We start from the raw sequence: 25,334 nt of genomic DNA, 5'->3' as shown, positions 1-25,334 counted from the left end.
TTCCTTTAAAAAAAAAAAAAAACAACCAAAATAAAAACCTTGATTCCTATGCACAGTTTCTTCATCTGTAAAATGGGAAAATGCTGCTTCTCAAAGCACTTTATGTAGTACTGTATAAATGCTAATTGTTGTTGTTTATTATTTATTAACATTATTTCTTCCAGATATGACGATAACCTTCCATAAAAACATTTTAACATTCCCAACAATCAGATATATCAACCAGTAAACACCAGGCACATTGGTCCTAATTCTTGGACCTAGAGTAACTCCTTTGATTTCAGTTCTTTCAGTGAATTCAAAACAGCAAACTTCCAAACTCTGTACATTTCACTTCTTTATTTTTTATTTATTCTATTTGCTTCATTTGTGCATATGAACAAGCCCCATTGTGCTAAGCTCTATACAGTAGTAATAGAGTAGTAGCATGCAGTGTAGTAGACCGTTCCTGCCCTGAAGATGATGTAAATAAGATTTAAAAGTAAACAGGACAGTGTTTTAACCCCTCAAGGTCTTTTTATAAAGAATATGTAATTGTTTAAATCAGTATTTCGGGAGATGGGGAGTGGGTTGGGGTTGGGGGTTGGGCATACAAGCTGATTTTCAAAAATGGGTACTTAAATTTTATGCCTCTAAATCCTTATTTAGATACTTAAGTTACCTAATATTCTGAAGCACACAGCACTGCCCCAACTGGCCATAACTTGAATCCCAATATATAAATAGAAGTACCTCTGAAATAGCTGCCAGGTGAGATACCACTACTTTGAAATTGACAATCCTTGACACCAAGAGAACAGAACAACTCCTACTAAAAGATCTCATAAAATCTGAACATATGACCTATATCCTTCCCCTTTTGGGCTTACTGTCGTGGGGCCTGTCCAAGTGAATTTAATACACATTGGATCAGGCCCTTAGCTAGTTTAAAAAACGGAAAAAAAATAATCAGTTCTTAAACGGGCAGCTAGTTTTTTAACCAAATGATAACTCACTTAACTCTCATCTCTGTATCATGCACACTTAATAAAGCTACCATATCCCTTTTCTGTAAGCCCAACAAAGAATTCATTATTCTTAACGCTTGCCACCATTCATTAAATGCAGTAACAGGAAGCTCAAGAGAGTTCTGGAAAGTGCACGATTTAAAAAAAAACAGTGAGCAATATAAATAGTTTTTAGAAAGATGACGGTCATTTATAGAGGGAAAAATAATTACAACTGCTGACTCAAAGGAACAAAACTGGACCTAACTATTATAGGCGTCCTGGCCTCCATCCAGCCATTTAAAAATTCCCCATTTCTACTTGAGTAAACTGAAATATATAGCTGTTCTGATGACAGTAGGAAACAGACCAGTCTGATGAAGAAAGTATGGGCTTGACCTTTGAACCCTGAATTGAAACTATAAGATTTAGAAGAGCCAGATGCTGTCTTTGCATCTTTGTTTTATTATATTTTTCATATACTTTCCCAGTATATGAATTACAAAAACTGATAAAAGTGTTTTACAATATGTTTACTTAGCCACTAGAAAATAATCCTGTTTAAGAACATCTGCCAAATTTATGTTTGGATTATGACAAATGAGCGCCTCACTTCTGGAATCTTCATGAAATAGTTATGCTATAGAATATAAACTTGGTTTGGTCACTCTGCATTATTTTAAATCTGATACCCAGATATTTTCTAGATAGTTTAGTCAGTTTTTGCATGTATATGTGCATCAGAGTTGTGTCCTTGTGGTAGGATTGTATAGGATATAATAAAAAACCAATACAATTAAATAATTATACAGATTTAAATAGTAATTTCTGTAGAATTCTGTTGGCTTCATTCCTATTGAATTCTGTAGGAATTTTACATGAGGAATTTCACTCAGGTTAGTGCATTGAAGACTAGAGCACTTCCTGCTAGCACAAGTAGTTGATTTTTGTATTTGTTTTTGTTTTGGGGGTTGAAATGGAAAAAAAAATCAGTTTGGTTTGAACCAGAACTGAATTTTTTCAGTTTTCTTACAAAAATTAAGAACTGAAATATTTTTTGGTTTGGGTCAAATGAACCGTTTTGTTTGATCATTGAATTTTTGTGTTGTTTTTTGTATCTGGCTGTTTTTATGTGGCTTTCAGGCTTTTGTTTGTTTGTTTTGGGGTTGTTTTTTTAACTGAGCTAAATGAAATGCTGTTTCAAACTGAAAAGTCAAAAAATTTGTTGTGACTTTTTTGATTGGCCATAATTTGACATCATTTGCTAATAGTTTCTGTGCCTCAAAAAATTAAATTTAGTATTTGCCAGTTTTTTAATATTTGCCCAGGTCTACTCTCCTCATTTAGACAAGAGTGGTAGATGTGTTATAAATCTATTTCTTTTGCATTTTACTTCCTCTTGATGTGGAATATTTGTTAGAGGGGGGGATTCAACCTGGACTAACAGCCTTCAGTTACTGAAGACAACCATGGATGAGCTAAATGTAAAGAAAAACAATGGGTGCAGTGGTGGAAGAAATTTTAGCCAGAATAAAAGGTTGTGAAACTCAGGGCTGGCAAAACGTGTTCATTTGTCACTGTCTCCCAGTGCTTAGTATATATCTACTATATGAGGATTCCTGGTTCAGACCTCTGAGGGAAAAGTAGTTTCCAACTACACTGACTCTGCTTGTAAGTGGAAGTTTAACTTATTCTTGTTTTTTTGTTTTGTTTTCTTTGGAGACAGTGAAATTCCTAACTGGAGACTGTGTTTCCGTTGAGGGTAGAGTGTATATATACCAGCCAAACCACACTATATGTTGTGAAAGGAAAATCCACATCCTTACATTAATCCTTACTTTTGTCTTTTACAGTATTGTATGTGTACTATTGGGGGTGTGTGGCAAATGCATTAATCTGATGTTCAGAATTTCCTGTTTCTGCAACCCCCATGAACCACAGACCACATAGCTGTGGGACCATATCACTTGAAAATGTAACTTCCTTGAGAAGAAATTTTTATGGAAACTAACTTAAAAAAATGTTTGGTCCTTGAGGAAGTTTTGTTTTTATAGCTGTGGAATAATGTTTAACTCTTCACAGCTGGTTTTCTAATGAGACCTGATGTTTCAAGGAGAATTTTCTTAATTGTTAATCATTCAAGCTATTTATTTCACTAGCTTAAATATTTTATTATTGTTTCTCTAGCTTACAAAAAGACTGAGAGAGAGGGACTGGAAAGTGGGAGATCTCTTGCAAGCAGTGCTGAAATACTGTGAAATGATGGAGAAGACTTCTGATGGGGACAGACTTCTGAATAAACCTTTATTTGGCTGGCTTCTGGAAAATGTCTGAAAAATCCAGTGACCCAATATTCTTCCTTTCATTTCTTCCTTTAGAAAGAGACATGAAGGACAAAGATGTATAGTGTTAAAATTTAACTGATGAATGGTCTATTAACTGTCAGCATTTTAAGAGACTTTGGGGTGAAAGTAAATATAGCTGTTCTGTAAGTATTTTGTGACACTGTACACGGTATGATTATCCAGTGCATATCTTCATAATTGATATTAGAGTATTGTGTCCATCCACACATATTTGTATATACTGCTGTGTTCAGACTATAGAATGTGTATGAAGAAAGATCTTGTCCATGGACAATAGTTGACAGATGATAAAACAGGATATATAGGGATTCCGACTGAATTGGTATAGTTGTTTGTAATTGGAGGCATACTATATTAATAGCATTATTAAGTTTGAATTGCTAAAGAAACATGTTTCAATTTTACTTGCCACCATTTTTATTGCAAATTCTTTGTTTTGAAGCATTTTCATATATGTTGGTGTGACATATCAATGTGTTAGAAATAGTAAATACTTGTTGGAGATTTTCCTCTTGGAATTTTGCTATCTTTTCAGAAAAATAGTTCCTTATCCCTGATCCTTCACATATCAATGATTTTTGTGGCACAAACTGATCTTCTGGAACACTTTTTAAAATAGTAAATTTTCTTAAAATATAAAACAAGAAAAGTTTGCAAATTGGTTGTCATTTTTCTTAAATACCTTTTGCTAAAATTCTTGTTTTAAAGGAAGCCATTCAATCAAGTCTTTTAACAAATGGAATTGTGAGGTTGGTTACTAATGCTGTCTCCTTGTCCTGTGGTGGAAGGGTTTGTCTTTGTCTGTACATGCCTTTTGGTTTGTAAGTGCTAGTAGTTCATCATCTTCTTTTGTTTTACAGACCCTTTAGGGGATAAACTGCCCCCTGATAAATATCAGGATGCTATCTCAAAAGTGATGTCACTGCAAGAGAATCATAGGGCCTTATCTGTTTTGGAACTTAAACAGCCAGCTGACTTCAAAGGACTGTCGCTGTTTAAATCACCAAATTTAGAACCAGATCCTGAGAAGTTGAGAACTTACAATGGAAATTGCGTATGCTCAGCAATGCTCACAATTTCATCTTTGGTTACAGATAAAGGGTCCATGCATAGAGCTGGTGAACCCACCAGCACTTTCCTTGCAGTGCCATTGTGCTTTGGAAAAAGTATGCGAGTGCTCATCTTTTAGCCATTACAGTAATCTGGCTTTAAAAAGACCACCCACCCTCCCCCCCCACCCCCCAACATTAGAATATGGTTAAGATACGGGTCTTTCTTCACACCAAACTGAAAGATTACTTAACTTTTAATGGGAGACCTCTTTTGTGTGTGTGAGGTACTCTGTGTGTGTATGTATGTGTATAATATATATATATAAAATTAATGTATATAACCTAGACCACTGACACCAGTTTAAATTTCCAGTTTCTGATGTCTGCTCGGGTACTGTTACCAGAGTTTAATTTCATGTCACTGTTTCATCTCATTAATTGAAAAAACAATTGGTGCCTCATGGCAAAATTTTAAAAAAAAAAATCTATTTAGAGATCATTTTGTTTCATATGGGCAATTTGGTCTAGTTGATTTAAGCATAGCACAAGGAGACAGTTCTAATCCTAGCATTGCTTCTGATTTGCTGTGTGCCCTTGCCCAAATTACTTAACTTTTTTGTTTTATCTCCCCCAATGTGTATAATGCAACTAATGACAATTGTTTTTACAGGGCTTTGAAAATATGAATTAAGGTTTGTTGTTTTGTCATCCTCCCCGAGCCCTACCCCACTCCCTCCCCCAAAAATATATTTTTCAGGGGCTTATGTTTTCCTGGTATGTGTGCATGTGCATAGTTGGTTGATCGTCTTTTTTGTTTTCTTGAGAACATTGGATCTTTCTGCTTAGTCCTCATTTGAAACCAAGCTCTGTTTGTGACCTCTCCTGTTTGGCAGAGCAATCAATAGAATTATCACAAATAGAAAATTGACTTTAAGTGATAAGCAACAAGAGCCAAATGAATCTTAAAAACAATTCCACTGTGCTAAATTCTTCTCTGATTTACAGTCTTTGCAATCCCTTTAGTGATATTTCAAGGGTTGAAGGACAGCACAGAATATTGGTCCAGGGTTTCCAAGTCCCCATTAGTATCCCAAATTAAAACAGGGATGAGAAATCCAAAAAATAATGTAAATACTCCACTGTCTGGAAAAAAGACAAACAAAAAAACAATTTTCCAAAAATTTCCATGCAACATCAACAGATTAACAAACTTGTAGAATATGATGAGTTTCTAAAAAGTTGGTTAACAGATTATCACTTTTTTATGAGGTTGGTTTTCTACAAAAGGTAGACAGATGAGCAGGTTCTTGACATTTATTAAGGTTTAAACAATAGTTAAGCAGGAAATAGTTCATTTACGTTAAAATGTTAGTATAACTTCTTAAAAGTGATTCTTGCTTGGAGACTTTGGCCCCAAATATATATCCACAGTTTAACTGCATTGACTTAAGTGATACATCAGGAATGAATTTGACCCATTAGCTTTTTCTCTAAGTAACATATAGCATAGATTTCAAATATGTGTGTAGGTTTTTGATGGAAAATACTTAATTTTTACTTTAAAGTAGATAATAATATTTTTATAGATCTTCTTTAAACTTATGTTAAGGCATTGTCATATGGCTTCAGGACTCTTTTCAATGACCAGTTGGATATTAAAAATAGGAGACAAGTTTACTGATGATTTAACTTTCATACAGTTGTGTCATTAAATAAACAAAACTATAACATTTCGTGGGAATCCTTATCCTGAACAAATCTGATTGACATAATCTGTCCTGTTAATAAGAAAATTGTCTTCTATTCTAAAGTGAATCAAAGGTTATTCAATAAACTAGTTTATTTAAACCATTCCCTTCAGAGTACAAGTGTAATGAGAAGAAAATTCACTGTGAACGAGACAGTGGGCCACATGATGATCTCTCAGACCAGAGCAAATCTCGGAGTCTTCAGGATTTAGACTAGATTAATAGAGCAGAATTTATCCCATTATATGTATTGTGTGTATGTATTGGCATACTAAAATTAGGGAAACTTGTTTTGGCTATTCTTTAATTTTAGATTGATAGAAATATATGAAATAGTTACACTGTTCCAGAATACCATTTAGTAACCAAATTATAAATTATATCTTTGGTATTTTGAAAATTGGTAATGTTTTGATATATTTTGTAAGATTCTGTAGTTAAAGCACGTTAAGAAGGGTCCCTCTATAAAATAGCAGTGAAAATGACAATGTTAAAACAAATATATTTTCTCTTTAAATTTGTAAAACAAGATGCAAACAAAAGCCTTAATATTAGGATTTTTTAAAAGCATTTCTAACAAGCCCATATGGTAAAATGCCATCAGCAAGATCTAGTATTTCTCTTTCAAAATGAGAACACAAAATAACTCAAGCCTTGGCACTTATTTAAAAGTCATATAAATAGTACATATATCCTTGGTGCTCTTTGAGCTAAAAAATCACCATTCCAGAACTTAGGTCTCTCAAAGATATATCAGATTTTGAATGTTACATTTTTCTAATGTAACTATATATATATAATATATATATGGGACCTCTTCTGTAAAGAGATGCTCAGACTTGGGAAGGTGGGAACGCAGTAAGTAGTAAACATTGTCACCAGCAGAAGAGGAGCTAGTATTTGCATTCACTATTTACAAAGCATTATTTGAAGGAATAAAATATTGGTTTCAGAAATTTGTGTTGTTTTTGGTTTAGTTTAGCAATTTCAGCTTTTCAGCAAGAGCCACTACTGTCAAGCTTATACTGTACTTGAGCTTTGAAGAGGCAAGTACAGTGTCTGACCACTGTAGTCACTTTATTTTGTACCATCTTTGTACATTCCTGTTGTATAGCTGGAGTTGTAGTTCTAGAGGGTCACTGTTCTTTGTAACGTCTGAATAGTATTTAACTGTAACTGCTGCTTATTTGGTTACTTGTGCATTCTTATGATAATTCACAGCCCAGTTTAGTGACTCAATTGTATACCAGAAGCAGTTTGAATAACTTTAAATGTTTATGTAACTATACTAAATGATTACAATATGAAGGTCTTGTACTGTAAAAAAAAAAAAAAAAAAAGTGACATCTTTTGCCATTTTAGTAATTTGATGATGTATTCAGTTACCAGATTATGAACTTCAGGTTGCACTAAATTTGTCCTTGTTTTTAGCAGTGGCTTCAAATAAAACAGACACATCTTGTGTGTTGTAATGCTTTCGAGAGGACTGTCATTTATTATAAACTCTTAGAATTTTCTTTTCTTTTCAGCTCTCACAAACTAAGTAGGATTGGTCTTGGTTATGTGAAAGAACTCAAAGGATGGGACAGTAAATAGTGCTAGTGTGAGAGTAGATGTCCTTCTAACTAAGCACTAAATCAGTGTCCCAGCAGGATGTTAAAAAACATTGTCGTGCTCTCCTTGGCATGAGAGGTGAAAACCAGGGTTCTGACCACTTGTAGTAAAGCTCTCATGGTCCTTTTTATGAAAGTTAGAGAAGTTAATCCTGGTTTTCTGCCAAATTCCAAGTTGAGAATTGCATCCTGCCCACCTAAGTTTCCCCTACACTTGTCAGTTCAATACAGTGTTCTTCACTTCTTGTTCTAAACAGTAGTATAGTGTTGTGTGCTTAGCAGCTCCCTAAAGTGTTGACAGTTCAGTGCTGGGTGAAGTGATGCCTGTATAGATTGTGCAGTGTTTGAGGAATCCTTCAGGATGAAAGACCGCTATGGAGTCTTCAGGATAAATGCAATGAGATATTGTGGTAATGAAAATATATGCATATGTATATCGATTAAAAATACTTAACTGATCTGGTGTTATATGAACTAATTCTGGTTTGGTTTGCTTAACTTGTCAGATAAGGAATTGCTTTATTGTAAACTACATCAAAGTGACTGGACTGTGCTAAGTCCAAAGACTCTCAATGTGGAGAATGCGTCAAATACTCAAGGAAGAAGTAAATTACATTGACATTTTTGTTGCTATACTAACACATTGAAAACAGTTGTTTTGAGGAGCAAGAAGTTGGGGAGGTTGATTTCACAATTTTAAAAAATATATAATTTTAGCAAAAAAAAAAAACCAAGCCCAAATGGTCTTTATGGATATTGAGTAGGATATTTTTGTATGTACTTGATTGTTTCATTTGGTAACATTCTTTGCTTCATTAAGAAATCCATTAGCAGGGAGACTTTTATGCTTTTGATTGTCTCATGTTCAACTGAATGGAAATCTCTACTGAATGGCTTGAAAATATATTGTATACACTCTTGCTACATTATATGGTAAAAAATAAACAGGACAAAAAGGAAGTTTGGTGGGGATGAGTAGGGAAGATTACATCAAGTCAGTCTGGCAAGGTCTGTTTAATCCAGATATACTAAAACTTCTGTGTTGTCCTCAGTTACTCCATACCATTCCCCTAGCACATACCCTGCTCCTGCTCCTTACACCTCCCTTGTTTCCTTGCTGGCTTCTCCTCAGTCCATAGCTTGAGCTCCCAATGTGACTGACTTCCATCCTGAGGATCAGATTGAGAGATGGCCAGGGAAGCATAATGCTAGGACTGCAGGCTGAGATTGAAGGACGACGCTCTGATTGCTACCTTGGGTAGCTATCAAATGCCTGGTAGCCTGTCTCCTTCCCCACCCCACATCAAGGCAAGTTGCAAAGTCTGTGATCCTCAGAAACGAGGGAACTATCTGTGACAAGTGTGAGACCAGTGTGAGTGGTAACAAGAGCCTTCTTAGTGATTGGTCCATGATTCTGGAGCTCCTTTCCACAAGAGTTAAGGAGGACCATGAATCAGGGCCTTCAGGAGAAAATATCAGTCTCTTCAGCATTGTTTTCAAGAAAAATAATAATAAAGAGTCTTGTTCCTGTTTGTGGAAAAGGTGGCAGAGATGGGATTATCTGTTTAATCCATGTTTTGGATGTATATAGTTGTATAACTACCGAGATGGGTATGCTTCTTCTGTCTTTCTTATCCCTGTGGTATCTTCTCTCACATCAACTCCTCTATCCACCACCACACTTCCCAGGCTCACCTTCAAAAAACCCTTTGGCCAGAACACCTCAGTTGTCCACAAGGGTACCTCCTTGTTCACACCTACTTCATTTATGTCATCTGATCAGCACTGCTGTCTTCACCCTGTGTTTTTTTCCTGACTGCAGCCTGTTGTCCTGATGTGACTCCTACGCTGCTGATTCTTGGCCAGTGGGAGTGGTTAAAAACCGACAACTGGGGAGACTGTTCAGTTGGGAGGGTAAGCCATGGAAGGAGGTCACCTCCCAGAAACCATCAGGCAGCAAAGCAGAAGAACCAACCTCAATTACAGCTTTTTCCCCCCACTTTAAAAAAAAAAAAAAATCTGGTTGTTTAGGTTTGGAATCTGTTTCATTACTGTCAAAACTCTGAACTTTTATGCTGACCAGTAAGCATGGCTAAATGGAGACAGAAATGGAATGTAAATTTAACATACTGTATTGTTTGCACAGACAAAGCATATTTTCTGTGCTGTATGGAAGCTGCTACCCTGTATAGACACAAGACCAGACTCACCCTACTATTAGCAGGCACAATTCCAGCAAAATCAGTAGAGTTGCTTACATTGTCTGTTTGGACCATAATATTTAATAACAAACTGGATATGATTTTCGATTTACTTATGCTTGAAAAAGGGTATGTTTTCACGATTATCACCTCTTCACCTTGTGCTGTCAGCAGACATTACAGCCAGATTGGTTAACCACACAAAATCAGTCATGCTTTTCCTTCTCCTCCAAGAATGTTAGTGTAATATGAACAGAAATACAGTGAAGGGCTAACTGACCATCTTGTCACCATGGAAACCCTAGATACACAGGAGATAAATCATGTTTCCTTTGAAGAGTGGAATATAAAAGAAATGACCAAGCAAGAAACTCCATGGAAAATAAACTGAGGAAGAAGCTAATTGTAACATAATTGTCTGGGGAAATCACTTCTGGAGACATAGTAATGTTTGTTAACTGCTACCTTAAACTGAACTCTTTTACATTTATTCTATTATGTAACCTACCCATTAATTATTAAAACTAGTTACTTTGAATTAACATGTAATAAATTCATTTCAGTTTTAAAGGAAGCGCCTCCATAGCAACACACGGGTGCACATTTCAGACCCTATTGATTTAGGAGCTAACTGAATCAACATCTCAATTTAAAGTTGAAATCTGGAGAGCAGAAAAAGTTTGGTTGCTCTGCCATTGGGGTGGGGTGGTTGGAGTAGTGAAAGGGTTAAGATGGAACATCTTGACTGGCCTAATAAATGTTGGCATCTTCAGTAAAACCTCTCTTTCTGTAATGGCCTGAGAAAATAAAGAGGTGGGTGTTGGAAATTCCCGACAGAGTCTGGAGGGGCCTCCTTAATGTGATCAAAGAGCTTTTGAGAAGCTGTTTGTAAGGCTTCTTATAGACCTAGCTTTAGAAGAGAACTAATCGTTTTTGGTTAAAGACACTTTTTCCTTCTTACACTATCTTTGAGTGTGCTGTTTAGTGTGCATGCTTAACTTGTAGTTCTGGTTTGCTTAGAGTTAAACTTGTTTTATATTTTCCCTCAATGTAGTAGCTTTCTATAATTAGAGTAAAGGAAGCATTCCTATGCTAGTCACCCACAGAACATGCTGCCCTAATACCGATGAATTGGCAGATAACCCTTAGCCCTCTGTACTCCTGTTAACAAAATAAGGGCTGGTTGGTAGCATCATTCTTTTTTCATTTTCTATTTTAAAACCTGAACACCAGATTCCCTAATTAAGATGAGGTTTCAATCATCCTACCAAAAATGTATGTATTATCTACTCAATTTAGAGAGCAAGGGCTTTACTCCTTATATTACCCGAAAAGAAAAGGAGTACTTGTGGCACCTTAGAGACTAACCAATTTATTTGAGCATAAGCTTTCATGAGCTACATGCATCCGATGAAGTGAGCTGTAGCTCACGAAAGCTTATGCTCAAATAAATTGGTTAGTCTCTAAGGTGCCACGAGTCCTCCTTTTCTTTTTGTGAATACAGACTAACACTGCTGCTACTCTGAAACCTATATTATCCTAGTGATCCAGGCATCTCAGTTCATTTAAAGGTAGATTAATTTCCTCACAAGTGTCCTGTGTTTGCAACTCCCAACTGTGAACACACAGTCATGTAATAAATCCAGTATCTGTAGCAGGGTGACTAATCTGGCAATCAAGGGGATGGGTGCTGTGAGTCTCAAGCCGTTCTAAAGCTAGCTGCCATCATGATGTGCCATGATGAACTGAAAAGCCTGAGGTTTCTTCATGGCTACCTTACACGCCAACATTGCACTTTATGGCTGAGCGTCTCTGTCATTATTGGAAGGGAAGAGAGAAACGTAAATCCAACCTCATTTTTAATTATATTGTAATGAGTTTCCTTTAGCTAGGTTGCAGGCAGGCCTTTGGTTTGAGAGAGGCTGGAGGATGTGTGTGTGCGGGGGCGAAGAGGTGCATACACATTCATATGTTCCATACTACAAAAACGAATCCAGATTCCTAGGTAGAAGTAGAGAGAAGCCAGGGACTGATGGAGGTTGGAGAGCTGCTTAATTTTCATTGTGTCTGAACAACATGAACATTGCCAACTCTTGCAAGTCCCACAATGAGATGTTCTTCTTTAACCCCCAACTTTTGTAACCTCGCTTTTTTTTTTTTAAATGAAATTTCTCGCCATCATGGTTGTGGAGAACAGCTTGAAAATGTAAACCCAGTGCGCATAAAAACCAAAAGCGCAAAGGAAGAACACGAAACGTACTATTTTTAAAAATCTCATGGCTTTAAAGCCAGTCATGACTTTTTTTTTGTGTGTGTCCTGACTCATAATTTTTGAACGCATAGGTTTGGCAGTAATAATCCAGCATATCTCTTCCTCCTGGATTTTGTACAGTCGCCTTCATTGTTGTAGCACCCATGACCTTAGTACCAACAGCGGCTGCATTGTTAAAAGTCTGGAGATTTTTCACAGAAGTCTTGAGAAATTTCCTAAAAGCCCAAGGTCCCATATTGACCCTTTCCCAGCATGCACCATTCTCCCAAAGACATCTGTGTTATATTCAAAGCCTGGCAGGTACTATATAACCTGTAATCTTGTTTATATCTAAAACACAGGGCTGGTCTCTATATGTATCCCACATGTGAGTACTCATGTGCACCATACACTTGAGACCAGAATATATTGCATATTGGTCCACACCTATGCCCTGAATCTCCTCCTGCTCCACACTGAAGGTATAAGGGAAGTGTGGACTGACCACCTCCATTTCCTCCTTTCCACTGCATGCTCTGAGTCAAAATGCACAGTGGCTGGAGCTATCCTTGCATTGTCTTCATCTTGTAACTATAATTGTATATGGTTTGTTAATGTTTTATAGTATTCTATAGAGTTATCATAGGTTAGTTCTTCTTCGAGTGCTTGTTCACGTCCATTCCACATTAGGTGTGCATGCACCACGTGCACGAGCGTCGGAAACTTTTTCAATTAGCGACTCCTGGTGGGGCCCCCCAAGTGGTACCACTGGGCCGTGCATATATACCCCTGCCAGCCCGACCCCCTGCAGTTCCTTCTTACCATCCGTGGTGGCGTTGGAACAACCTCTTTCTCTCTCTCCCGTAGAAGAGCAGTCCCTTAGCCTTCAGAGTAGCTGTTATCAGTTAGTTAACATACCTTTATTGTGGAGGCTTCCAGCACCCGCCCTGGGCTGCAGGACATGCCTCAGGCCCACGGCTTCCAGGCTTGCGCCATGTGCCTCAAACCTATGCCAGTTAGTGACCCCCACGACTCATGTCTACATTGCCTGAGGGACGGACATCAAACTGAATGGTGTAGGATTTGCAAGGCATTTAAGCCAAGAACAAGGAAAGAAAAAGACTTTCATTTAAAGCAGCTATTGATGGAGGCCGCATTGCAGCCACCGGGCCCGGAGTGCCCAACGCCGGCTCAGGCTTCCTTGGTGCGTAGGGCCCCGGAGCCATCGACAGACCCAGCACCGGCTAAGCACCGTAAACTCTCATCCCCAGAGCGCCAGACTAGGCCCCGGCACCGCTCGTCCTCCCTGGTGCAGCCCGCCGGCGCAGCCGAAAGGAAGGCGCGGTCGTTCCCCACACAGGAGGCCGGCGCCTCCCAAGGCCCCGAGCGCCGACAAGAGCGGGAAGGCCGCGGTACTGGCGCTGACCCCGGCGGTCCTGGCAGCACAAGCCTCACTGAGCCCAGACCTAAGTGAGCTCAGTGCGGACGATGGGCTCGGGGGCATAACGGATCAGCCCTCCACGGCTGGCACCTTTGAGGCTGCAAAGGACCTCATCGAGCTGTTGGCAGAGAACCCTCTGGCACCCATGCCTCAGGTGCCATCGAGGGGTAAGCCAGCAGTGGTGTGCCGCTCGAGGACACCATCCCAGCACCGCTCTGTTAAGGAGAAGTTAGCACATGTGACTCCATTTTGGTTTGGGGCCCACCATTGTTTAAATGCCAGCACATCATACACCAGGAGGAGTAATCCTTAGATATTGAATCCCTGTGAAAATCCTCCTCCTTGTCTCCAGCCTGCCTTGACTCCCAGTATCTGGTTTTTGTCAGTCTCTAACTCCCTATCTCTTGGCCTTGATGTGAGGCCTCCCATCCTGATAATAAAAGTTACTGATGCATGGCTTTAGGACCATGCTGTGTAATTAACATACTGGTATAGCACGAGGAATGCACCAAGCAGGGATAGGTGGTAGATAAGACAAGGGTTTCTTTATTGGCTAAGGTTTCCGATGCACGAGGGCAACATGCTTTGCTAAAAGGTATATAACCTTTGTATAATCTGCATTCAGGGTCCCCTCCTGGCTAGCAGGGGGGCACCACGCTCGAGCGTAATAAACTTAGTGTCTTTTGGGAACTCTGCAGTTGTGGACTTTGTTTCTGTGCCTAAGCCTAGATTCGAACTGTGCGTGACCTATCAGGTATAATTCGCAGCACTGGTGTGCGTGTCCTATCAGGTATAATTCGCAGCACTTGTGTGCGTGTCCTACAAGGTGTAATTCGTAGCTCTTGTGTGCGTGTCCTATCAGGTGTAATTCGCAGCAGTTGTGTGCGTGTCCTACAAGGTGTAATTCGTAACAGCTCCCAGAGTTGGTCGCGGTCGAGCTCCAACTCCGTGGACTCTCAGTTGCCAGCCTCCAGAAGGAAGTTGCGGCACTGGGAGTGGGTCGGCTCGAGGAGGCACCGGAAAGGGCACACCGCTCTCCAGCACCACCCAGAGACTAGCACTGGGAGGAGTCAAGACAGCCCTCACCAGAGGACTCCTGCTGATGGTCACGGTCCAGGGAACACCAGCACCGGTCCCAGTCCAGGTCCCAGGGAAACCAGTACCAACGGTCTCAGTCCCTGCACCGATGTCAGACGGTGCTGGAAGCTACAGTATCCAGGCCTCCAGCATCCCCCCAGGATAAACCAGAGAGACCAGCACCAAGTCCAGTGCTGTCCCATGGACTCCCGCCCCGGCCCAAGCCGGAGGCCCCTCCCACGGGAGAAGGGGAGCAGGAGGACCAACCAGAGGGGGTCGAGCAGCAGCTAACCTCCTCGTCATTCCCGGATGATGTGGTGGCGGGTACAGAGATGTCCAGCCCTCCACCGATAGACCATAGAGCCCACCAGGAGTTGCTGCATAGGGTCACCCAGAACTTGGGGTTGCAGGCCGAGGAGACGGTTGAGCAGGAGGACCCCATGGTGGACATTTTGAGCCCCGAAGGTCCATCCAGAATAGCGCTCCCGCTCATTAAGACCATTTAGTCAGGCTTTTGAAGGTGCACTCGAGGACAGCGTATCAGACCAGTCACTGGATCCGTCCCTTTGTTTCCTGAACCACCTGTCCCATTTCTCCTGTGCGTGGTCCACCATTATGTCAGACCATTGGGTCTTACGCATGGTGCGGAACAGGTACTTGCTCAGTTCGCCCCCCTCCTACTCCCTTTCCCCGTCCCTCTTCAGGGACCCCTCTCACGAGCATCTCCTAGAGAAGGAAGTCTGCTCGCTGCTAGAGGCGGGGGCGGTAGAGACGGTGCCACACAGCCTGAGGGGGAAGAGGTTCTACTCCCAGTATTTCCTCATCCCCAAGGCCAAAGGGGGCCTTTGCCCCATCCTAGACCTGCGCGGGCTCAACAAGTTCCTGGTCAAGGCCCGGTTCCGCATGGTCTCTCTGGGCACCAACATCCCTTCCCTGGATCCAGGGGACTGGTATGCTGCCCTCGACATGAAGGATGTGTACTTTCATATCGCCATCCACCCAGCACATTGGCGGTTCCTACGCTTCACCGTGGGCGAAGAACATCAGTTTGCGGTTCTCCCATTCAGTGTAGCTGCAGCCCCACGGGTGTTCACAAAGTGCATGGCGGTGGTGGCAGCCTTCTTACGGAGGCAGAGAATCCGGGTGTACCCGTACCTCGACAAGTGGCTCTTGGCGGGCCGATCCAAGGCGGAAGTGCGGGGCCACGTGGAGGTGGCCCTGAGATTGTTCCGCGAGCTTGGGCTCCTGGTCAATGTCCCCAAGTCCACTCTCGTACCCACGCAGAAAGTGGAATTCATAGGGGTGGTCCTGGACGCAGTGCAGACCAGGGCAAGCCTTCCAGTATCCTGATTCTGGGCTATCCAGCAAATGGTGGCCTCCCTGTGCCAGTTTCCAAAGACAACGGCCAGGTGCTGCCTGTGGCTGCTGGGCCACATGGCAGCATGCACGCATGTGGTCAGGCATGCCAGACTGAGACTCAGGACTCTGCAGGCATGGCTCGCTCAGGTGTACTGCCCAGGCAGGGACCCCCTGGACTTGGTAGTTACAGCCCCAAGGGACATGTTGGACTCCTTGCTGTTGTGGCAGTCCCAGCTTGTGGTTTGCGAATGCATCCCCTTTGCCGCCTTACAACCAGACCTGACGCTGGTGACAGATGCGTCAGACCACGGATCGGGGGCTCACCTGGGGGACCTCAGGACTCAGGGCTTGTGGTCTGGAGCAGAGTGGTCGCTCCATATCAATGTGAAGGAGCTCAGGGCAGTTCATTTCACCTGCCAGACCTTTCACGCCACTCTGTATGGTCACAGCGTGACAGTTCTGACAGACAACACTACTGCCATGTTTTATATAAACAAGCAGGGTGAGGCTCACCTCCTCTGGGACCTCTGCATAGCCCATGCAATTCACCTTGAGGTGTCCTATCTCCCGAGGGTATGAAACAAGCTGGGGGACTCCCTCAGCAGGTTGTACCGCATGCACGAGTGGATGCTCAGGGGGGACGTCGTGCTTTCGCTCTTCCGCAGGTGGCGGTTTCCCCGGGTAGATCGGTTTGCTACCAGGGCCAACATCCAGTGCCCGCAGTTCTGCTTGTTCCAGGGCCGCAGCCCGGGCTCGCTCGCAGACGTGTTTGCAATCCTGTGGAGAGGAAGCTTGATGTATGCCTTCCCCCTGCTTCCCATGGTGCACAAGGTCCTACTCAAGGTGCGCAGGGACAGGGCAGCGGTGATCCTCATCGCCCCAGCCTGGGCCCGCCAGCACTGGTACACATCGCTCCTAGAGCTGTCAGTGGAGGCCCCAGTAGTCCTGCCCCTACACCAGGACCTCATTACACAGGAGGGTGGGTGGCCTCTCCACCCTGACCTACAGTCACTGCACCTGACAGCGTGGAGGCTCTGTGGCTAAACACCCTGGAGAGCCAGAGCTCCCTTCCCGTGCAGCAGATTCTGCTTGGCAGTAGAAAGCCCTCTACCAGGGCGGCCTATATGGCCAAGTGGAAAAGGTTCTCGTGTTGGTGTGAACCCTGATATGTGCGGCCGTGCCAGGCCCTGGTGCAGGCCACCCTGGAGTACCTCCTGCACCTCAAGCAACAAGGGCTCACTCAGAGTACACCTGGCGGCCAACTCCGCCTTCCATCCAGGGTTCTCAGGGGGCTCAGTGTTTTCCCACCCAATGGTGGGATGGTTCCTTAAAGGGTTGGAGAGGGTGTTCCCATACTCCCGCCCCCACCCAGTCCCTCCATGGAACCTTAACCTGGTCCGCTCTAAAGTAATGGGACCCCTCTTTCAAGCCCCTCGCTTCCTGTTCTCTCCTCCACCTTTCTTGGAAGGTGGCATTTCTGGTTGCCATTACCTCAGCCAGAAGGGTGTCCGAACTGAGGGCCCTCACCTCTGAGCCACCGTATACAGTATTTCACAAGGACAAGGTGCAGCTCTGGCCGCACCCCAAATTCCTCCCTAAAGTGGTCTCGCAATTCCATTTTGGCCAGGACATTTGTCTGCCGGTGTTCTTCCTGAAACCCCATACGGACCCGAGTCACCGCAGCTTGAACACCTTGGATGTGTGTTGAGCACTGGCGTTCTATTTGGAGCGCACCAAACCCTTTCGCAAATCTGCACAGCTGTTTTTGGCCGTAGCCGAGAGGATAAAAGGCCTCCCAAGTGTTGGCACAGCAGATTTCGTCTTGGATGACAAGCTGCATCCGGGCGTGCTATGAGCTCGCAGGTGTTCCGGCCCTAGCAGTCACGGCACACTCGACCAGGGTGCAAGCGACTTTCACGGCATTCCTGGCACAGGTCCCAATCCAGGAGATCTGCAGAGCAGCCACCTGGTCCTCGGTGCACACCTTCACGACCCACTACGCGGTCAACCAGCAGGCTAGAGAGGATGCGGCGGTTGGCAGAGCGGTCCTCCGAGCAGTTGTTCTGTGACTCCTACCCTCCTCCAGAGGTAAGGTTGTGATTCACCTAATGTGGAATGGACATGAACAAGCAGTCGAAGAAGAAAAAATGGTTACTTACCTTCTCGTAACTGTTGTTCTTCAAGATGTGTTGTTCATGTCCATTCCACCACCCACCCTCCTACCCCTCTGTCGGAGTCGCCGGCAAGAAGGAACTGGAGGGGATCGGGCTGGCAGGGGTATATATGCATGGCACAGTGGTGCCACTCGGGGAGCCCTGCCGGCCCGACGGGAGCTGCTAAGGGAAAAAGTTTCCAATGCTTGTGCACGTGGAGCGCGCGCACACCTAATGTGGAATGGACGTGAACAACACCTCTCGAAGAACAACAGTTATGAGAAAGTAAGTAACAGCTTTTTCCCCTGAGCCTGGGGACCCTCTCCAGCCCACCTTTGAGGAGCATTGTTGTGCCTAGAATTCTGGGATTAAAAACTGTCTTCTGTTCTTGCTGCTTCTTGCTTAGTGGCTACCACTACTGTTGGAGCCTTTACTGCCTTGGCGAGGTGCATAGCTCTGTCAAGTGCAGTACCTGTTGCTCCTTGCCACCCTGACCTGAGAGGGACAAAAGCTTTAACTGAGGAAGCACCTCATAAAAAAGAGCCATGATACCTCAGTCAGATCCAGGCCAGGGAGAACCCCAGTACATTGGCCACAGCTGCTGAGCATGAGCTCTGGTACAGAAGCCAGATCAGAAAACCTAAAGGCCCATTGTCTTGGTCTTCTCATGAGAGTAACGGGCAGTCTTACAGACAGGACAGCTTCCTGGAGTCTGCTTCCTGGAGAAGGAGTCCGTCTCTGACTCCTTCTAAGTTGGGTGAGTCTTCATGCACAGGTCCCAAATATCTGGTCTGCCGAAGTCTCCTAACCCTGGAGGAAAATCATGCTGAAGCAAAGCTCTAAGAGTACCAGCCTCACTACCAACTCTGGTGACGGCCAGGACCTCCAGCAAGCCGAAGGACCAACATTCACTGGTACCAACCAAGACCTCCAGACTGGACTCTCTCCAACAGTACTGGCCTGGCCCCCTAAGGATCCACTGAGCACTTAGTCTGCTATGGCACTGGATCCGGCAGAACCAAAAACCAAACCCCCTTGTATCTGGGGACGGACTCAAATGTATGCCACCACAGAGGACGTCTTCACCTTCCTGGACCCACAATCTCCTCTACTTTCAGTGTCTTGTTTCTGAGAGACATTTTAACCCAAGAACAGGATACTACCACAAGGAAAAGGAGTTACTCATCTAGTCAAGCCAGAGTTTCGTTCCACTGGCGTCAATAACCCCGCCAGTGGTTTCAAAGTGGTCTCTGTGTTAGTCTTTATGGTGCCACAAGTACTTCTCATTGTTTTTGCTGATACAGACTAACACATTTATTTGGGCATAAGCTTTCGTGGGTTAAAACTCACTTCATCAGATACAAATAAATGAATAAATAAATGTGTTAGTCTCTGAGGTGCCACAAGTACTCCTTGTTGTTAATACCACCAATGAAATCTGATCTGACCTTGTAGGCTGAATCCAGTGTCCAGGATGAACAATCATCTCCCAGGGAGGTTAGTCTAGACAGGGTTTTTGAGAGTTTCCTTGACCGTCCAAGCAGGAGTACCCGACAAGGGATTGCTAGTGTCCAGTGCCTTGAGCCTCTCCCAACAAGCCTTTGACATGTTGTACTGGCCTATTGGGGTCTATGGAATCCTTATGCATGGCACCAATACCCGTACATTCTACTAGAGTCTCATTGCCCCTCTCCTGAGTAACAGCAACTGGCTCCACATGAATATGTGGAGGAGGAAAATCATGACCCAGATTTTCTGGGTGTATCATCTTCCTCACCTAGGGCTGTCAAGCAATTAAAAAATTAATCAGAATTAATTGTGTGATTAATCGCGCTGTTTTAAAGTGCTCACTTTATATTTATTTTTATTATAAATTATTGCATTGTAAAAATAAAAGAAATAGTATTTTTCTGTTCACTTAATACAAGTACTGTAGTGCAATCTCTTTATCATGAAAGTTGAACTTACAAATATAGAATTATGTGTAAAAATAACTTCATTCAAAAATAAAACAAAGTAAAACTTTAGAGCCTACAAGTCCACTCAGTCCTACTTCTTGTTCAGCCAATTGCTCAGACAAACAAGTTTGTTTACACTTACAGGAGATAATGCTTACAATGTCACCTGAAAGTGAGAACAGGTGTTTGCATGGCACTGTTGTAGCAGTGTTGCAAGATATTTACATACCAGATACGCTAAAGATTCACATGTCCCTTCGTGCTTCAGACGCCATTCCAGAGGACATGCATCCATGCTGATGATGGGTTCTGCTTGATAATGATCCAAAGCAGTGCAGACCAATGCATGTTCATTTTCATCATCTGACTCAGCAGCAGAAAGTTGATTTTCTTTTTTGGTTGTTCGGGTTCTGTAGTTTCCGCATCAGAGTATTGCTCGTTTAATACTTCAGAAATCATGCTCCAAACCCCATCCTGATCAGATTTTGGAAGGCACTTCAGATTCTTAAATTTTGGGTCAAGTGTTATAGCTGTCTTTAGAAATCTCACATTGGTACCTCCTTTGCGTTCAGTGAAAGTGTTCTTAAAACCAACAACATGCTGGGTCATCATCCGAGACTGCTATAACATGAAATATATGGCAGAATGTGGGTAAAACACAGAGAAGGAAACACAATTCTCCCCAACGAGTTCAGTCACAAATTTAATTAATACATTATTTTTTTAATGAGCGTCATCAGCATGGAAGCATGACCTCTGTAGTGGTGGCCAAAGCGTGAAGAGGCATATAAATGTTTAGTGTATCTGGCAAGTAAATACCTTGCAATGCTGTCTACAAAAGTGCCATGCGAACATCTGTTCTCACTTTCAGGTGACGTAAATAAGAAGCAGGCAGCATTATCTCCCATAAATGTAAACAAACTTGTTTTTCTTCGTGATTGGCTGAACAAGAAGTAGGACTGTGTGGAATTGCAAGCTCTGAAGTTTTGCCTTGTTTTGTTTTTGAGTGCAATTATACACAACAGATCTACATTTGTAAGTTGTGCTTTCATGATAAACAGATTGCACCACGGTACTTGTATGAGGTAAATTGAAAAATACATGACCTTATCATAAACAAACTAGGGAATGCATCCTAGATGGATCTACTATAAGGTGGGTGCATAAGTGGTTGGAAAGCCTTTCCCAGAAAGTAGTTATCAGTGGTTTACAGTCATGCTGGAAGGGCATAATGAATAGGGTCCCGCAGGGATCGGTTCTGGGTCCGGTTCTGTTCAATATCTTCATCAATGATTTAGGTAATGGCATAGAGAGTACACTTATAAAGTTTGCAGACAATATTACAGTGGGAGGAGTTGCAAGTGCTTTGGAGTATAGGATTAAAATTCAAAATCATAGAATATCAGGGTTGGAAGGGACCTCAGGAGGTCATCTAGTCCAACCCCCTGCTTAAAGCAGGACCAATCCCCAATTTTTGCCCCAGATCCCAAATGGCCCCCTCCAGGGTTGAACTCACAACCCTGGGTTTAGCAGGCCAATGCTCAAACCACTGAGCTATCCCTCCCCCACAATCTGGACAAACTGAAGAAATGGTCTGAAGTAAATAGGATGAAATTCAATAAGGACAAATGCAAAGTACTTCACTTGCACACATACAAAATGGGAAATGACTGCCTAGGAAGGAGTACTGCAGAAAGGGATCAGAGGATTATAGTGGACCACAAGCTAAATATGAGTCAACAGTGCAACGCTGTTGCAAAAAAAGCAAACATCATTTTGGGATATATTAGCAGGAGTTTTGTAAGTAAGACACAAGAAGTCATTCTTCCACTCTACTCCACACTGATCAGGCCTCAGCTGGAGTATTGTGTGCAGTTCTGGGCACCATATTTCAGGAAAGATGTGGACAAATTGGAGAAAGTCCAAAGAAGAGCAACAAAAAATGATTTAAGGTCTAGAAAACATGACCTATGAGGGAAGATTGAAAAAATTGGGTTTGTTTAGTCTGGAAAGAGAAGACTGAGAGGGGACATGATAACAGTTTACTAGTAGATAAAAGTTGTTACAAGGAGCAGGGAGAAAAATTATTGTTCTTAGTGTCTGAGGATAGGATAAAAAGCAATGGGCTTAAATTGTAGGAAGGGAGGTTTAGGTTAGACGTTAGGAAAAACTTCCTGTCAGGGTGGTTAAGGACTGGAATAAATTGCCCAGGGAGGTTTTGGAATCTCCATCATTGGAGATTTTTAAGAGCAGGTTAGACAAACACCTGTCAGGGATGGTCTAGATAATACTTAGTCCTGCCATGAGTGCAGGGGACTGGACTAGATGACCTCTCAAGGTTCCTTCCAGTCCTATGAGTCTATGAAATTAAGGTGCTCCGGGGCTGGGGGGGGGGGGGGGGCTAGCTTGGGGTGGGGGCTGGGGGCTGATGGCTGGGGAGGGGGCTCTGGCAGAGGGGCGTGGAAGTGGCAGGGCTGGGGGTTAGCTTCCACGTGCAGCCCATGGAGTCTAGATGCAGTTCTCGGTGTCTGTCCTTTTACATTGTGGTACCACTGAGCCCATGGGCCCTTGTGTTGGATGTAAACCTGTTTTACTTTTTCACCTATTCTCCCCCCCCCCGTTTTTTTCCTCCATTCATCCCTCTGTAAATATTCTTCTTTGACTGACGGTCCCTGTATGTATACCAAATGTGGGTGTGCATGTGTGCCATGCGCCTGAAGCTTTTCAGTAGCAGTGTCCATTGACCCACATGGTTGTCTGATGTCGCAATGTGCTGGAGTATAAGAGGCTGTGCAGGGCAATGCGCCCTCAGTTCCCTCTTACCACACAGTCCGAGTCAGAATCCTTTCTTCACACTCGTAGCCGCTATGAGGCAACAGTCCTTTGTAGATAGTTCTGCTTCTTTCTTTTTACTTCTGTAAATTAGTTAGCTAGTGTACATAATAGCCCTGTATGGGGCCCCCCTTGAGCCCTTCAGGGAATTATGCCCCACACTCTGGGGTTCAAGAACTGTGCCTCATGCCCTCACTTGTTCTCCGTGAATGACGAACACATGCATTGTGTCTACTGTCTTGCTGCCCGCTGCAACATCCACAAGTCCCTTCCGTCAAGGATCCATGATACTCATCTTCTGCGCCTCTGCAAGTTCCTTATGGCGGAGGTGCTCCAGCCTTGTGTGGAATCTGATCCCGGATCGTCGGTACTGACAGTGCATGGCACCTCAACAGGGGTGAGCATTCTGTCCTCGGCCTCAGGCCTGGATCCACTGGCACTGCTGAGATGCGAGAAGGCAAGCACTCTCATGAACACCGCAGCATATCCCTGTCGTGGACTGCTGCAATGCATCACATTTCCTCCCCAAGGCAGGCCTGGTCAGTTGAGACATCATATGATGACCCTGCAGGGCCACCCCCTAAGGCCGGGGGCAAAGCAAAGTGGAAGTGAGACCCCCTGGCACCGCCAGTCCCTGCAATGGCCAAGGGTCATGATAGCCTGTGGGTGTGTGCCCCATGGCAGGATTTTTGAGGATCTGCTCCATGTACCCTGCCCTGGTTCGGCAGACAACGGGATGTGTCCTGGACACCGGGACGGACAGATTTGCTGGTCCCTACCACCCACCTTGAACTGCTGTACCCACTCTCACTGCTTCTCTCGGCCCTGCAGCCTCCAACACTGGTGGATTAGCCGCTCCTCCTCAGCTGCCACCCATCTCCGTTGGTCATGGTATCGCCTGCATTGATGGCTCCACCACTTCCAGAGGCTTCGTCAGACTCGGAGGGCTTCTTGGCAGAGAAGCTGTCCTTCTCCCCGGTCTTCCAGTGTAGTTTGGAATTCTGAGAGCCCACCTTGCCCGATGCACTAAGCTCTGGGCTCGCCTGGGTGGTATTCATATCCTTGCGGCCCACAGTACCATGGCAGTACCATGGCGGCCCACAGTACCACTGGTCCGCATGAGACACTTACCACCCACCAGCTGTACTCACCACTGGTGGCCTCACACCAGCCCCTCCATGGGCACAGATTGCCTGGACCCGGAGGAGGATCTGGAGCTTGACCAGGTACCGGCATTGCCACCAGTCCTGATGGCAGCCTCTTCCTCTCTGGACGATGTCCTGATCCCACCCACCCTCTCACCTCCTGACAACCACCACCAATACCAGGATGGCTGCTGGAAACATCTAAGGGCTTGTGTACAATGGCACTTTACAGCGCTGCAACTTTCTCTCTCAGGGGTGTGAAAAAACACCCCCTGAGCGCTACAAGTTTCAGCATTGTAAAGTGGCAGTATAGAGAGTGCACCAACGCTGGGAGCTGCGCTTCTCATGGAGGTGGTTTTTTTAGAGCATTGTGCTGCAACTACACAAGCCACCGTTAAAGCACTGCTGCAGCAGTGCTTTAATGTTGCCAGTGTAGACAAGCCCTAAGAAACAAAGACAAAAGTGGGGAGAAGAGCTGAGCCCAGGTTGGAAAAGGTGTCTGGCCAGTGAAAGAAATGCCTAAAACAACATTTAGGGTGAGAAATTACTGCTTGTAACCTGTTTCTTTAGTGTATTAAGCTTAGTTTGTGTGTTTGTTTTATTTGTTCAGTAATTTGCTTTGATCTGTTTGCTCTCCTTTATAATCACTTAAAATCTATCTTGTGTAGTTAATAAACTTGTTTTTGTTTTCTCTAAAACCAGTTTATGGAATTCATAATGGGAAGGGAGGGCAAAAAGTTGTGCATATCTTCCTTCACATGGAGGGAGGGGGCGAATTTCATGAGCTTATGCTATACAGTTCTCTGTGAAGCGCAAGACAATGCAATTTTGGGGGTGTGCACTTGAGTTCTGGGCAATTCCCTAGCTGAGTCTTCCCATGCAGAGCTGATTTAAGTGTCTGTGTATTTCTGCAACTGGGTGTGTCCCTACCTGTGTGTGTGCTGGAGGAGGCTTGAGGGCCTGGTTCAGCAGGACAGTGTAAAGGAGCCCAGGTTGGTGGAATAGGTGGGCTTAGTGGTACCCCAGTAAATCAGGTGGCACAGGTGGCACCCCAGAGTGGGGGGTAACCTGTCACACCAGTGTCCTGTGCCCCTACACCCAAAAGGATGGAACACAGGTACTTTGTGCCAGTTAAGGGGGCAGACTTTCTGT

General features: G+C 43.7%; 1 protein-coding gene across 7 annotated transcripts in view; it reads left to right on the top strand.

Annotated features, from left to right (window-relative positions):
• AKAP11 (A-kinase anchoring protein 11) overlaps positions 1-7,628 on the top strand; it is a 63,837-nt gene extending 56,209 nt beyond the window's left edge. For 6 of the 7 annotated variants that reach the window (XM_073345553.1, XM_073345542.1, XM_078853150.1 and 3 more), the window contains one exon: positions 3,174-7,628. In XM_073345553.1, the coding sequence (XP_073201654.1) occupies positions 3,174-3,320 (147 nt within the window). In that variant the 3' untranslated portion in view covers positions 3,321-7,628. The remainder of the gene's footprint in view (positions 1-3,173) is intronic. The other variant, XM_078853159.1, reaches the window with a different exon arrangement.
• Positions 7,629-25,334: the final 17,706 nt, after the last annotated feature.

This window comes from Lepidochelys kempii, chromosome 1 (genome assembly GCF_965140285.1).
Source record: "Lepidochelys kempii isolate rLepKem1 chromosome 1, rLepKem1.hap1, whole genome shotgun sequence".
NCBI classification, from domain to species: domain Eukaryota; kingdom Metazoa; phylum Chordata; order Testudines; family Cheloniidae; genus Lepidochelys; species Lepidochelys kempii.
This window is presented reverse-complemented; position numbering and strand designations above follow the sequence as displayed.